The sequence below is a fragment of the Notothenia rossii genome (genome assembly GCF_949606895.1).
Source record: "Notothenia rossii genome assembly, chromosome: 4".
NCBI lineage: Eukaryota > Metazoa > Chordata > Actinopteri > Perciformes > Nototheniidae > Notothenia > Notothenia rossii.
In genome coordinates this window covers 26714208-26730121 of record NC_136902.1, presented here as the reverse complement: position 1 = coordinate 26730121, position 15914 = coordinate 26714208, and the positions used below count along the sequence as shown (strand labels likewise).

At 40.3% G+C, this 15914-nt stretch overlaps 1 protein-coding gene across 1 annotated transcript in view; it reads left to right on the top strand.

The window, feature by feature from the left end:
• celsr3 (cadherin, EGF LAG seven-pass G-type receptor 3) overlaps nucleotides 1–15914 on the top strand; it is a gene marked incomplete at its 5' end in the record, with an annotated part of 95015 nt that overhangs the window by 24742 nt on the left and 54359 nt on the right. The window contains 5 exons of the mRNA XM_079673636.1: nucleotides 8994–9216; nucleotides 12191–12306; nucleotides 12978–13066; nucleotides 13288–13302; nucleotides 13675–13832. Of these exons, the coding sequence (XP_079529762.1) occupies nucleotides 8994–9216; nucleotides 12191–12306; nucleotides 12978–13066; nucleotides 13288–13302; nucleotides 13675–13832 (601 nt within the window). The remainder of the gene's footprint in view (nucleotides 1–8993; nucleotides 9217–12190; nucleotides 12307–12977; nucleotides 13067–13287; nucleotides 13303–13674; nucleotides 13833–15914) is intronic.

The window sequence follows — 15914 nt, the reverse complement described above, 5'->3', positions numbered from 1 at the left end:
AAGTGAATTACCTACCCTACCTTTAAAGAAGGATATAGCAGTAGACAGAAAGAGAGTATGTCTGATCGTTTTCTCATACTGAAACAAAATAGACTCAGAAGTGATAAGAAGAGAGGCACATTATGCAGATGAAAATACGCAAGATACGCCTCCGAGAGCCAAGAGATGGAAGACAGAGAGAATAAGCAAGGACGCAGACTAAATTAGTTTGTGAGAAGATAAAGTGGGGAGCGGGGGAGGAGAGAGGACCCAGGTAGGAATGAAGTCGCCTGGTTGTGTGAAGCGATCTGTAGTATACACCGAGGGAAGATGAGGAACAGGAAAAGAGAAACAGACAGAGAAAAACTGCGGTAGGCAGAGGTGAGATTAGTGTTGGCTGTGATGAATCTGATATGCATGTTACAGTGAGAAATGTAATCCAGTGGATAGGGAGGTAAACAGATCACACACAGAGCCAATTGGCTTGAGGTGGTTAAGATTATGTCAGGCGTGTGAAGAAGAATATGCATTTTTGTAAAGGTGTGGAAGGCCGGAAAGTTTAAAGCAGAAAAGAATGAGAGAAAAGAACAACTGAGAAGGAAAGGGGAAACACATTTAGTCTGTTGAGATGAGATTGAGGCATTGGCTGTGAGAAAGAATCAGTTTGGTTAAGGAAAGAGAGAGCAAGCCAGAGAGAATGAAGTGAGGAGAGAATTAGTTGGGATGAAATAGTAAGGTTGGTGATGAATACAGAGGAAGAGGAGAATACATTGTGTTTGGCAAGACACGTCTGAAAGTAAAGAGCCGGTACAGAGGAGAGAAGAATAAAGAAGAACCAACATTTACAACTGGAATCTATCCGACAAACAGATCTGTAAAAGTGTCCGTGGTGCACAGTGTCAAAGTCTGTGATAAAGCAGAAACTATTTTCAGCTTTCTTAACATATGTCCAATGGCAGAACTGAACCATGAAGTCAGAGCTAATTATTTAGCTAATCCAAGCTCATTATGTGCTTCGCAATGTCCCACATGTATAGCCAAGAATTGATTGATATTGTGGGGCTTTAGACTAAGGACTTTCACTACAATATTAATTTAAATGTGTTTAATTTATTAAACTATCTATGACTATTTGTTTTCAGGCAAGTTGTCTAAAAGGTTTAAGTGTAAACAAAAGTAATTTAGGAATTAAGGATAGCAAGAATGCAATCAGCCTTCCCGTAGAATGAATCACAACAGGCAGCAGCAATGTGTGGAGAATGGAGTCATTTAAAGAACAGAAAGAAAGTCTAATGAAAACTCAATTAATTTGGGAATGATAAGAAACAATGTGAGGATTTAGACATTCAGAGAGGACAAATGTCAGAGACAAGCTGCTGGGTGATAAGCGGCAGGACTCGAGGAAAATAGAGTGAGTTCATAAAAGGTGGATTAAAGCTCACATTTCAAACCGTGAAAAGCCGAACGGTATGTTATGTGAAGATAATCGAGTGTATAAGGGGGGAGAGATGGAGTTAGACGATGGAAGACATTTTAAAAGAAAGTTTGAGGAGGAGAGAGATGAGTTTCTTTGGTAAATAAAACCAGGCGAGAGTAGGGGAGAGCAGGGGGAGACAGATAATGGTATGGGATGGATTCAGTGGTCTGTGACACTCATTTCAGAGGTCATTCCTCGAAAGAGTGTGTGCCGGTGATTGTGCCCGAATGAGACCAAACTAGGAATTGTGTGTGTGTGTGTGTGTGTGTGTGTGTGTGTGTGTGTGTGTGTGTGTGTGTGTGTGTGTGTGTGTGTGTGTGTGTGTGTGTGTGTGTGTGTGTGTGTGTGTGTGTGTGTGTGTGTGTGTGTGTGTGTGTGTGTGTGTGTGTGTGTGTGTGTGTGTGTGTGTGTGTGTGTGTGTGTGTGTGTGTGTGTGTGTGTGTGTGTGTGTGTGTGTGTGTGTGTGTGTGTGTGTGTGTGTGTGTGTTTATAAGTAAAGAGAGGTAGAGTAAATTACTTGGGGGAAATTAAAATATCGTGAAGCGTTGGCTGGGAATGTGTGTGTGCGAGAGAGGAAGCAAGCATGCAAGGATAATAAGTAAGAATTAAGTTAAAAAAAAACAGTAAGTGGTACAAAAAGCCAGAGCAATGAGACCGCTTAGTTTGGAGAAGGAGATCTGGTAGAGGAAATATAGACATTTAAATACATCATATAGATATAATTTGGAGATGTGCATGCTATATGAACAAATTCACTGAAGGGGATGTTCTTTGCTGAATTGAGATGGATAAATGCATTAAGCAGTGAGAGAGGAGACCCTGTACCTCTGTACCTCAGGCCCCTCTGCGGTGTTGTGGGAGATGTGCATGTCATTTGAAGAGTTAGAAGTGCTGTGCCTGTAATTACAGCAACTAAGGTACAATATGTTTTTGGAGCAGTTAGAAGTGCATTTTAGATTATTTGTTCAGTGTTTTCAGAGTTTTCTTACACGACTACTTACATTTGTGTTCTTGTGAATCCATAACAAACTTTATAATTAAATGTTTACATTTCTAATCCCACATTTGTTGAGATGTATATGCAAAGGTAATACCTGTTTTTAGTTGAGCATTGAACAAGAATCATTGGAAATGTCCAGGTTTTGAAAGAAAATGACGATGGTTCATCTTTGCATATGAAAATAATACAACATTAGAAAGAGAACCGTGCAAGACTAGGGACAAAAAAAGTTTTAAAAAATGCTGCAGATTGAATACAGAGGAGAGCTAAAGAGAATCTAAATGTGGGAGGTGTCTACAGTATCTACAAACTTTTGAAACGGGCCAAAATGGGCAAATTGCGAGCAAAAGTCAAGGTAGATAAAAAGTGGAAATGGGGGAAAAAACATCAAGAAATGATTTGAAGGGAGTAGAAGTGAAAGCTGCAACAGATTGAGAATAGGGTGGAGGCTTTGAGGCAGATGGAGGCTTGTTTGGAAGGGAAATACAGCAAGATTAAAAAAGAAACTTATTACTTCTTGACATCAAATAACTTTGGAAGCGATTTTAGTGTCAAAGAAGGAATTTCCAATTTCAGAATATAATCCTAAAGTTGGTGCAATGTTGGTGAAGGTGCTTAGGAGACAGAAGAAAAGCAACAGAAGGGGAAGTGACTAAGACAATGAGTTATTGAAATAAGTGACAGAAGGCTAATACTAAAGACGAATAATTAAGATGAGGTTTAAAGTTTGCTCTAAAGAGAAAATAAGCAATTGAGAAGTATAAAAGGGATTGCGTTGGGAGGAACATTACAAACAGGAGGCACTTTCAGGCAAATAATGAGAACAAATCAAGTATGCCTGAAGTAAGAAGAGAGCAGCAGAAATTAAAGAAGCTTAGATGGTTCCAGGTATCCTTTGTTCAGAATCATCCAAAGACGTTATACAATATAAAATCAATTAGGGCTGCTCAATTATGGCAAAAATCATAATATCGATTATTTGGGTCAATAATTGTAATTGCGATTACTAAAAGCGATTATTCATTGACATCCATTTATTGGAGAAAGAAAATGTGAACAGTATGTTTTTAACAGTTGATTACCCTGAACTTTAACTATAATTCAACTGAAAAACCAAAAAAAATTATATTAAAAAAAAAGTAATAATAATAATAAAAAAATAATCTTTTTATTTGTATTACTTTGTTTTCGTAATCGTTGCAAGCCATAATCGTAATCGCGATTTAAATACGATTAATTGAGCAGCCCTACAATCAATAACCTATAACTCCAAATCATTAGAGGCACTTTTTCTTGTTGCGTTGCCGAAAGCAAAAAGAGAGCATCAAATAACGGGAGCGAGCTTTACAGAGGGAAGAGGAGAGGAAGGAGAGGAGTGAGGCAACTGAGAGACTACAGGCCTCTAGGGATGTACCATGTGTTGGGGTGGAGGAAGGGGAGATGGGGTGGGTGGTTGGGCGGAGCAAACTAAGATGCCGGGGGGTGGTTGAAGAATACTGGCTTTGATGAATAAAACATCGGCGTGAATGAAGGGGTGGTGTGAATGCATTAAGCAGGCGCAGAGGAGGAAGGGAGGAAGAAAAGAAAACATGATATGGGAAGAGAGGAAGGGGAGAGGAAGAGGAAAGCATTGAGAGATTATTTTATAGTAATGCCAGGTTCAGGGAGGAAAGATTAAGGAAGGAAGGAACAAGGAAAGGAGTAAGATGTGAGGAAAAATGAAAGGGGTGATAGGAAACAGCACTCTGCTTTGAAACTAAAGAGCGAACAGAGAGAGATAGTTTTTGTTTAGTGGGTTGCCTGTTTTGTTTTTAAGTCTTTGTGGATGTGTGCGGTGGAGATTTTGATGTATAATACCCTATTACATATAAAAGCATTCTACATTTGACTGACAACAGAAGTGTTACAAACAAAGTAGCACTTCTGTTATCCAAAATGGTGCTCTTACAACTGGGATCACACACCACTCAACGTGTTTCTGATGCATCCACCTGTAAGCAGCATTTCAATATTGTAGCTGGTTGAAATTTAGACACACCTTCGAGGACTCCTGCTTACAGGGCAAATATATTCAACATAAATTAGGCTAATAGGTACATAATAACGCTTTTTGGTTGATAAGAAAGTCATAAACAACTATTTTGCAATCAATTATTCAATTAAGTTATTTATCAAACAGAATTATAATATATTTAATGGTTACAGCCTCTCAAATTTGGGGTTTTACAGATCTGGAATTTCAAAGTGCCATCTTTCTGTCGGACACACAGTTTTTCTAGTATTCGCTTGCCCGTTTTGTCCATGTGAGTCTGCATGCTGAGCAGAATGAGGATGTGCTGAACACACTTAAGGTGACTTTTTGTGTGTTTCCTTTGCCTAGAGATATTTCTAAGAGCCTCTGTGAAGTGGACGCCTTCACACTGTCTGGGCAAAAGACATGAGAGCATTGTGTTCAGTCAGTGTGAGATCATGTCTGCTTTACTGTCTCGCATTAGTCTGTGTGTGTTCTGCAGTTTTTATGTGGGCACCCAGGTGTGTGTTTCTGTCCATTTTCCCGCTTCAATATATTTCATGCCAGTCTGTCAACCTCTGTTCAACTGGGCGTCCATAATTAAGCCAGCATTTGATTTTTGTAGGTGTGTGTGTGTGTGTGTGTGTGTGTTTAACTCTCACCACAAGCATAATTCATGAGTGTTAATGTCTACTTATTTATTTTAATATTAATGAGGAGGGTCTGTCTGGATGCAGGGATGCAACAGACAAAGACAGGGTGTGTGTGTGTGTGTGTGTGTGTGTGTGTGTGTGTGTGTGTGTGTGTGTGTGTGTGTGTGTGTGTGTGTGTGTGTGTGTGTGTGTGTGTGTGTGTGTGTGTGTGTGTGTGTGTGTGTGTGTGTGTGTGTGTGTGTGTGTGTGTGTGTGTGTGTGTGTGTGTGTGTGTGTGTGTGTGTGTGTGTGTGTGTGTGTGTGTTTCTCTATTTAATTGGTTCCCTGTTGTGTGTACTTACATAGAGGTATACGTTTAATGTGAGAGGGGAGAAAAGATGAGAAAAAGCTTAACAAGGACAGACAGATGTGATCATTCTAATGTCCCTGGGCTATTGTGTGTGTGTGTGTGTGTGTGTGTGTGTGTGTGTGTGTGTGTGTGTGTGTGTGTGTGTGTGTGTGTGTGTGTGTGTGTGTGTGTGTGTGTGTGTGTGTGTGTGTGTGTGTGTGTGTGTGTGTGTGTGTGTGTGTGTGTGTGTGTGTGTGTGTGTGTGTGTGTGTGTGTGTGTGTGTGTGTGTGTGTGTGTGTGTGTGTGTGTGTGTGTGTGTTTCCTCAGGCTGATTTATTGGTGTGAGGGAGTATGTTTGTCAGGCAGTATCTGGCAGATATCGGCTGCCCGGTGGCATGAGGAGAGATGTGGCGTGGCGAAGTGATGTACCGTAGGATGGACAGATGACTATAAAGTGAGCAAGTGATGCATGGAGAAGTAGAGACGGAGCTACTCTGCGTCACACTCTGATTTAACCTGGTGTGTGCGTAGTGTGGCACTTGGAGCCTGACAGTTGGTGGCACAGCACCCAGTGTGTTACAGTGTGAACACCCTCCATGCCTTGCAGCCAATGCAGCAGTGTGTCGCTCAAACTGGGATCAATTCCCAGCTGAGCGGATTGCATGGCACCCGTTTCCCCCAGTGAGTCCGTCCCAGACAGCTGAGGGAGCGAGACAGCGTCCTGCCGCCAACAGTTGATTCATTTTGGAGAGTGTCGTTTATCAGGGTTGATTAAAAAAAATATAAAAATGTTTTGCAAGCACTACCCAATTGGGCGGAGGTTAACATACAGTACCTGGGCATTACACCCAAGTCAAGTCAATGTGTGGGAAACACTGGGTGGAGCATTGAGAAGGAGAAAAAAGAGAATTAGTGTAGAAAGATCAAATATGGGGGAAAAATCCTAACCAATGCTGCATAGTTGAATATTGTTCTGTTGTTGTGTGCCATTATCAGGGCCAACCAATCTTATATTCTGATATTCTCTACATTTTGCCCAAAATGTCGAGCAGAATCCTGAGTAAAATAATACCCTACTTTGCTCGCTATCTTCAAAGCTGAGCATGTTCAATTTTGGCAGTTTTTATCCCTGACATAGAGGAGGATAGACTGATGTAATTCAAGCATGTTAAACCTTTTGATTCTCTCCAACAATCTCACTGTGGGGTTCAGTCTGTGTTGTATGTGTCACACAAAGTCAGCATCAGTGTGTCTGTGTGTCTATGACTTGTTCATTTGTGTGTGTGTGTGTGTGTGTGTGTGTGTGTGTGTGTGTGTGTGTGTGTGTGTGTGTGTGTGTGTGTGTGTGTGTGTGTGTGTGTGTGTGTGTGTGTGTGTGTGTGTGTGTGTGTGTGTGTGTGTGTGTGTGTGTGTGTGTGTGTGTGTGTGTGTGTGTGTGTGTGTGTGTGTGTGTGTGTGTGTGTGTGTGTGTGTGTGTGTGTGTGTGTGTGTGTGGGCGGGCGCGTGCAGACTGTGTTTCAGAGATTGTCTGTGTGTCCATGTCTTGTGTATGTCAGATATTGTTTGTGTCCAAACAATCATGAGGAAAGCTGAATCACTGATCACTGTTCGTCATCTGTGTGTCTGGTTGCTTATGATTGTGTGTGTGTGTGTGTGTGTGTGTGTGTGTTTGTGTGTGGCTGTGAGGACCCTGCCAGGGGGCATTTTGGCATTTAAAAGCAGCACAAACAGTGCCAACAGAGACAGCTACATGATAAAACCCGACAGCCTTGAGGGCAGGGGGAAATGATGTGTGTGTTTGTGCTTGTGTGTGTGTGAGAAACAGAAATAAATTGAAAACAAGCGTAATATTAGAGAGGTTGAAGGTGTGATCATCTTTGTTTGAAAACCAAAATAAATTTGTATTGCATATTTTATTAATGAGAATGCATTTTGATTTGTTTTCCTGATATTTTGCTGTATGTGGTTGTGTTTTGTGTGGTTGTGTTTTGTGTGTGTGCGTGCTGTAGGCAGGTTGTTAAATGAATCCTTGAGGAGGCATGTGTCTGAAGGCTAGTTATAAACCATGTCTGCTGTGTTTATATGGAGTGCACTGGGTGTGTGTGTTTCTGTGCAGCTGCTTAATGTCAGACAATGTGTGTGTCCAAATATGCTCAAGGAAAGGTGAAAAACAAATACTCCTACACACCTTTTTATGTGGGTGATTGTGTGTATGTGTGTATCCGTGTGTTTGTGTGGGTTGTGTGGGTGTTTTTTCACTCTCGAGATACTTCAGACTGGCCCTTGTTTGACTGGCAGCCAAATCAGTGTTTATTCTTGTACGCAGATTTGTTTGTGTTGTTTTTTTCACACACTGAAGAAACAGATTTGCAGATTGCAGGAAAATACTTTTTGCCCCCTTTCTTCTGCAGACATACACTTTAAAATACAGTACACTGAGTATTTGTCCAGCTGTTTTTGGTATAACTTCTATTCTTTGTTCACTTAAAGTATTGTAAGGTTAATCGTCTACAACAGTTGCTCTGACTCCTGCTCCTCAGGAATCAGCTCCCTGCTGTTTCCATAGTTTAATCAAGTCATTTACATTTGAAGCGTCTGCTGAGTGCAGCTCACTGCCTGAAACACAACCAGCAGCGATCTCTTAAGCAGTTCACATGGAAAACCAACCACAGCTTCATAGATTGAGGCAATTTCAAGACCCTCAAGTTAAGTATCTTTCTTCAAAACCTACAGAAGGCTTTAATGCGTATTCAAGGTCCTGTCAATAGCAATAACGGTGATTGCATTTCCGAATGTATGACCATTTTAAAATAGCTTCAAAATCAACGTATCTACTGTTTGTGTGTAGATAAGGATGCCCTGCCTTCAGGGTCTTTCAGGGGGTAACTCTGTTGTTATACTCATTTAGCAGCAATTGAATTCAACCGTATCCAGCTAAAGGAACTAACTATCTCAAAGCCACCTTAACTTACAGTACAGTAACAGCTTGCAGTTATCAGACTCAGATCGTACTCTGTTGGTCCAACAGGACGTGTGGATGTTTACTAAGTTCAAGTTATTCCTTCCTTTCATTCTTCCATCCTAATGATATTAATAATAGTCCTCACAATATTTTAGGTCAACCATGATTCAAATGTAGCACGTACGCCTTAGGGTCTGAACTTACATTTGAAGTAAAGCTCTGTTTGCCCTGGTTTGATTGGTTACACAGCATGTTGTGAAGGACATGCCAGTGAGTGCAGCGGGGTCAGAGCTTATGATAATGAATTGCCTGCAGTCTCAGTTGAAAAAAAGCACAAAAATGGCAAAAAGATATTGAAGAGACAATCTGCCCTTAAACAAAAACAAGTTATCATTTTATTTTGATACATTAAAAGATTCTTGAATAAAATAAAATAATTTAGATCAATATAATTTGTGAATTCTTTGAAGACTTCTCCCACTGACTTTCATTTTGTGATAGTGTTATTGCAATTCCCATGGAGGTTGAACGGAGGTATAAGTCATGAATTTATAATAAGAATGCTTTATCTTTTACCCCCAGGCGACCGTTGTGAGTTTGACCGGCGGCAGGGCAGGTGTGTGCCGGGTTTGTGTCGTAATGGAGGGACATGTCGGGAGCTTTCGGGCGGAGGTTTCCGCTGCGAGTGTCCTGCCGGAGGCTACGAGCGTCCATACTGCACCGTCACCGCCCGCTCCTTCCCACCCAAGTCCTTCGCCATGTTCCGGGGCCTCAGACAGAGATTCCACCTGTCCATCTCCTTAACGTGAGTAGATTAGACGTTTGATCTTTTCTCAGTCTTGTCTATTTTTGACATTTTTGTTTGGATTCTGCTACCTTCCTTCTTTTCCATCAGCCTCCATCTCTCCTCATGCAGTTGCACTCAGATAGAGATCCATAACCACTCCTTTTGATTCTCATTTCTCTTCCGCTTTCGGAGTCTCTCTCCCCTCTTTGCTTTAATGTATTTATTTCATCTCAGAGATCGATCCTATTATTCATGGTTTCCCTCTCCTCTCCAGTAGACGTGCGGTTTCTGCTCTCTCTCCCCTTTCATCCCTCAATGTACTGCTTTCAGTAACATCTCCTCTGCTCTCTCACTTTCCACTCTCTCTTCTTATCTTACATCGTATCACCCCTGCATGCTCCTGTTTCAGACCTCTCTGTTCCAGCAAAGGCTCCAAAGTCAAATGCTGTGTATCTTGTGACCCGATGCTATCTCTGTGAAGGGGTCAAAACTCTCAAGAAAGTTATCTCGCACTTACAAAAAACATGACAACAAAACAAATTTGAGTTACAGCACATTTTTTCAATTGTGTTGCTGGAAACCAGGCTCGTAGTTAGCCTTTTTTTTAAAAGCTATTAACATTTCAGCTGAAGTTTTATCACAAGAATATGAACCTAAGTGTAACCTGTAGAGACGTGAGTGAGATCAGTTCTACCTGCATGTCTTTAAGCTTAGCCAGTTCATTACCTAGCCCCAGCTTGCTCTCTTTGACTGCACATCAAACAATATGTCTCTGCAGAAGTCAGTGATCGCCTCCTTCCTGACGGCCAAGTCCTTGTCTTTCCCACTGCTGCACATTCACCTCTTGACATGCGATTGGTCGTCCAAGGGATATCTGAAGTGTTCCTTAAGAGTGGACTTATGGGATGGTTGCCATGGGTGATGTCATCTTATGATAGTTGCTAAGGTTGCCCATGTGGTTGTTGCTAGGCATGTGTGGCCACCATGGATTGGTTGCTATGAGACTTTTGTTCATAGTATTCTGGCCAAATTAGTTTGTGTGCCTTGCTTGTGCGTGAAGCCATGACATAGGATCTGTTTCATTGATTTGTGACCACCAGTCTGGCAGTGATTGTAAGTCAAGGATTAAAGTACGATGTGACTGGTTCGTTGTTGAAGAGAAGCTTACTTTGTGAGAATTTAAGAGGCGTTTCTCCCCTTGAAGTAATGGTGGCTGCTTTGTTAAAACTCCCAAACTGTGGGAAAAAGTGAGCAGCTACAACTACCATCAGGGTTTCTTTTTAAAAGGGTGTTGTGTTCTACTTCAGCCCTGCCCTATTGTAGCAGTTTCAGTGTGTTGTTCTAGTAAGTGAGATGGACTCATAAAGCTTTTTCCACAGACAAAGTGCTTTACAAGGGCACTGTTCAAATGATAGGAAGAAAATCATAGAGGATAACATAACTACCTGATCACACAACACGAAGTGAAAAATACTACATTTTATACAATTTACAGTGACATGTATCCAAATGTCCTTCTAAACAGGTATGTCTTCATCTACCTTCTTAAAGAATTGACAGAATCAGCAGTGATTGGCTGAGGGCTGAGCATTTCAAGTTTGGTGGGTGAGGCTTTCATGAGACAGACAATTAAGCCCTTGATCTTAATCCAATTTTTTCGGGTATAGTTTATATTATTTTGTCCAGGCTAAACTGTACAGTAGATAAACTGACTGGGAGTCTTGTTCCCCTCACGTTAGTGTTTAATTTAGTCTCCTGTCTGCTGCTGGCTAAACTCCTTGGCCTGGATTCCACATTAGGGCCAAACAGGACTCACTCATTATTCATGTCACACAGCAGTTTATTTCTCCACTGTAAAGAAATATCCTTTTTTCATCTTTCACCCAAAAGCAGCTTGAGACGTTCAGTAGCGGTAACTCTGCCTCAGATTTTATCGAGCGTTTCCGATATGTCCTAATGTATGCAAATCGTGTGTAGGAGGGTGCTGCAACTTCTGTATGTTTCAAGTTGTCAGTAGCTGCTCAGCTGAGAGGATTTAAGAAATACACATTTTAATGCATGGCTGATGAGCCTTAATGAACGTTATTGCTTTACTGAATCCATGCACAGTCTCCATCTACTCTGCAAAGCTCACTTCTTTTCCCATCTTCTTCTAATGGCTTGAAGAGATCACATCTTCGTACAGTAGATAGGATGCCAAAATGCTGTTGGAACTACAGCGGAGCATGTAAACAGGACACATGTTAGCTATTCAATAACCCAGGGTTTATTTTAGACAATGACAACATTCTCAGATATCAGGCGTATAAAAGTGTGATAGAAGTATTGATGAAGTGCTCTTCTCCACACTGCTGTGTTGCAGTAATGCAGATATTGTTACTCTCAAATTGATCTCTGGTAGATGTTAAAGCCAAGGATGGAAAATAGAGATACTAACAAGAAAGTAGGGACAGGAAAGTTTTTTCCCAAAGGACTTCAGTTTATGCCATAAGTTCATAAAGGAAGACATTTATTTTCAAAACATTTTAAGACTGGATGAATATTTCTTTGCAGTGGGTATTTTGGAAACATGTTGCCACTAGATAAAGGCATCTTTTACAGTGTGAGTCTCTCTGCATCGTGTTGCCAGGAGGGAAGATGTGTCATCTGTGCTGTAGTATCAAAAAAGCAAACATCTTCTTTTGATCAGGGTGTGTTAACATGGCAGCCTTGGACTCCCCATGTCCCCTCGGCCTTGCTATAAAAAAGTCTAAAGCATGACTCTCCTGAGCAGCTGGAGGGAGAGGAGGCCTGCAGCCTGCCTAGTCTATACTCAACCTTTGATGAGGCTTACAGGAGTTGTTTTTATTGCTGGTTGAAATCAAATGTGACTGGGTCGTACAGTATACTTGATTTATTTTGACTGTGTTTTTTGGACGATCATAATATAAATACTCCTATTAAAGTACATGCACTATCTTTATAAGGATTTATGTCTGTGATCTTTTTCTAGTTTTGCCACCCTGGAGAACAGTGGTCTTCTTTTCTATAACGGACGCTTCAATGAGAAGCACGACTTCATCGCCTTGGAGATCCAAGAGGGACAAGTGGTGCTCAAATACTCCACAGGTACTAAACCTTATAACCATATGTGTGATTGTGTTTCTGTGGGGCTCTAGTATTTCTCTATTTATAATATTCCAGCAGAGAAAGAGACATGTGTGGTTTTTCTTTGAAAGTTTATGTCTCATTTCTTTATGTTTTAGGAGTAGGGTAAGGACACATATTTGATCTAAACATGTGGAGGGTGGGAGGGTTTACTCAATATTTTCGGTGAGATAAGTCAGATGTGGTACTTTGAGAGATTGCCACTCTTTCAGTGTGATTTGTGTTCTTTTTGGTTGAGTCCACGCTGCAGGAATGGCAAACCACAATAATGTAACGAGTAAAGAGCCTAAATAGCAGTCATATAGTTAAGTCATCATATTTCTCCTGCTGCTTCAGCCTGCTAACCATTGCCAACAACAACTTAACAAAACTTAAAACTACAGAAGTTTTGCAAAAATGTTTTGTTACCTGTCCAATTGAAGCGGTAAATAGAAGGGTATAAAAGGTTTGAACAATTATTTTCCAAATAAAATCATTTATAGGGCTTAATGTATTTGTATGAAACCAAATAAAAAGCAAACACAGCACTAATAAGTCAATTTAGATTAAAACAAATCTATTTGTAATGTACCTTTAAATGATCGTTATGACCTAGTTAAGTTTTGACACATACTCCCTGGGTCTTCCTGCAGGTGAATCCTCCACCCAGGTGAGTCCCTTCCTGCCCGGCGGTGTGAGCGATGGCAACTGGCACACTGTGCACATCCACTACTACAACAAGGTGCGTCTACATCTGTGTGTCATACACCATTTAACATTTTCTGTTTCTGTTGTCAGCTATTCTTTGATGTTTTACTTGTCATTATTTGCACTGCACTTTGAATCCAGATGAGGTGTTAGTGTGTGCATACCTTCATTTGGGCGTTTGCTTGAAACCATTCCACTCATGCATATTCGCCACACATCTCCTTTAATTTTCTTCATATTCTTTCATTTCCTCAGCCAGCTACACGCTATGTGAGTATGAGTGTGTGACAGGGTGCACATACACATCTCTTTCTCTTTCTTTCTGTTCCTCCTTCTGTATTTCTTTATTTCACCAGCGAACAGTAAGTAAAGAGTGAATGTGTTGTCCATCTTATTTTACTCCATTATTTTCCGACCCATCCTCAGTGTGTGTTACTAACTCAAATGTTCCCCTTTTCTTTCTAACCTGGTGTGCAGTAGCAGCGTAGATGTTGAATCTAATCTGATGTTATTGTGTAGTGTTTGACTGCAGTGATATAAACCTCTAGATTTAGCAAATGCTGTTTGGTTTCTTGCATGTTGTCTGGTGTTTCTTGTCTTTTGCTCCCCGGTACTCTGTTTTCAATCATCTGTTGTGTTCAGCCCAAGCGCAGTATGAGCGGCGAGGCCCAGGGTCCGTCGGATGAGAAGATTGCCGTGGTGAGCGTGGACGACTGTGACACCGCATTGTCGCTTCGCTTCGGTACACAGCTCGGAAATTACAGCTGCGCCGCACAGGGCAAACAGACCAGCAACAAGAAGTGAGTTCATCTTTTTTTCAGCCCATCATCTTCCTTATGTATTTCTTCCTCTTTTGTCTTAAAATGTGGTGGCTTGAAAGCTGAAAAATGACCCCAACAATAACTAAAAGGATTCATCTGGTCCATTATACAAATGCATCTGCAGTCAGAGCACTGTACCCCACATACAGTATCTTGGAAAAATCATCAAATATGACCTGCAGCATAAACACACTGTGGGGTCTAACAAACCAATGCAGTAGCAACTTCTTAACCCTTAGATGCATAAGTGGGTCTTTTATGACCCGGTGAGGTGGTTTTCTTGAAGTATCTATGTAATTACATTTTTTTATCATTTCGTATTACAGCTATTCCTCAAAAAACATGTTTTGGATATCATGCCACTTAAATTTGAAATTTACATTTTATTCATTTTAAGAAATTGTAGTTTTTCTATTTCTACCCCAAGCTTCCATAAGTGGGTCAAAAATGACCCGCATGCATTTAGAATCCCAAAATATAATACTAAATATTATACAAGTGATATTTCTTAACCAAAATGATCAAAATGACATAAAAAGACATATTATTCTAATACGGGTCATTTTTTACCCACTTATGGAAGAGTGTAGGGTCCAGTCACTCGTGCATCTAAAGGTTAAATAAACTACAGGATCAGCTGAATATGAACATATAGATTAGACCGCTTTTCAAAAATTGGTGCATTGCCCATATGACCTGTTTACCTTCCATTGATATAAAGCTAGTTATACTACCAGACTACTCGTGATTTTATTTGTAAAATGCATTTAGCTGTCTGCCTGTTTAATGTAGTTGTTGGCAAATTAAGATTGAATATGAAAGTCACATTATTGTGTAAAATATCACATGCATGAATACTTACTGAACAATAACTCTAACATGACTTACCAATTGGAGGATATGACCAAAGGCAGAGTTAGAATGTAATACATTGACACGTGCCATGTAATATAACACTATGTCACGTGTCATTGCTATACAGTTTCATGTTGACTTCATCATGGAATTAACTCCAAAGTCTCATCTCTGCCATTTATGAGGTATTGATTACTCCAAACGCCTAGTGAACACAAATATTCAGCTGAATTCCTCCATAAAACTCTCTAGCAGCGCCTGAAACACTGAATAGTCAATAACCCTGAGCTGTTGGTCTTTTGATTTTTGAAACGATGTGTGTCAGCTTCTTTGCAAAGACAACTTTCATTAAACATCATCTGTGACTCATCGGAGGCTTAACAAATATTCAAAGGCAGTTTTCACTAAGTAGAAATCCAATGAAGCTGCTCAGTGTGTGAACATCACAGGTTGCTGGATTACAGGTATTAAGTCATGTTGAGGGATAAATGGTAGTATTACTTTATAAGGAAGTATTGGCTTTGAAGGGATTTAGGTTCAGGCTGTATATGGAGCTTTTAAGGATGTAGGATGAGAAAATACTGTTCATATCGATACAGATATTTTACTGTGCCAGTCTTTGCATCTCACCTCTTCTAAACTCTCATCACACCCCTGCTGAGAGTAAAATAAATAATGATCAATCAATTCTGCAGCTCAACTAAATCTCCTCAGATCTTCTTTGAGGGCAGTGGGCATGTTCATAATTGTCATGAGATGTAACCCAGTCTGGTCTGTTTACCCAAGAAACCATAATTACGTAACACCACTTTCTACAAGTCATCCAGAACAAAAGTTGTTGAGAAAATCTTTATTATACTGTAGCATTTAGTGAATTTAAGTATGTTTCTTACCCAATCACAATACAATATTGGAACTTGCATTGCATACCATTTTTTTGTATTACAGATTTTCAATTTTCAAACAATTAAGGATGTGCCCGCATCTTTGTAGCCATTAACACATTGACTTTGAGTCTTCACAATTTGATTCAAGACCTACTCCTTATGTTCATCTCACATTTAGCTCTTCATGCAATTATCCATTTTGATTGCTTTTTGTTGTACCTAGTTCCTTAAGATGACACGTATAATGTTAGTTACTTCCTATTGTGAAATTAATTAATGGAACAAAGAGAATGATATGATAAAATGTGTCTATGTTCAC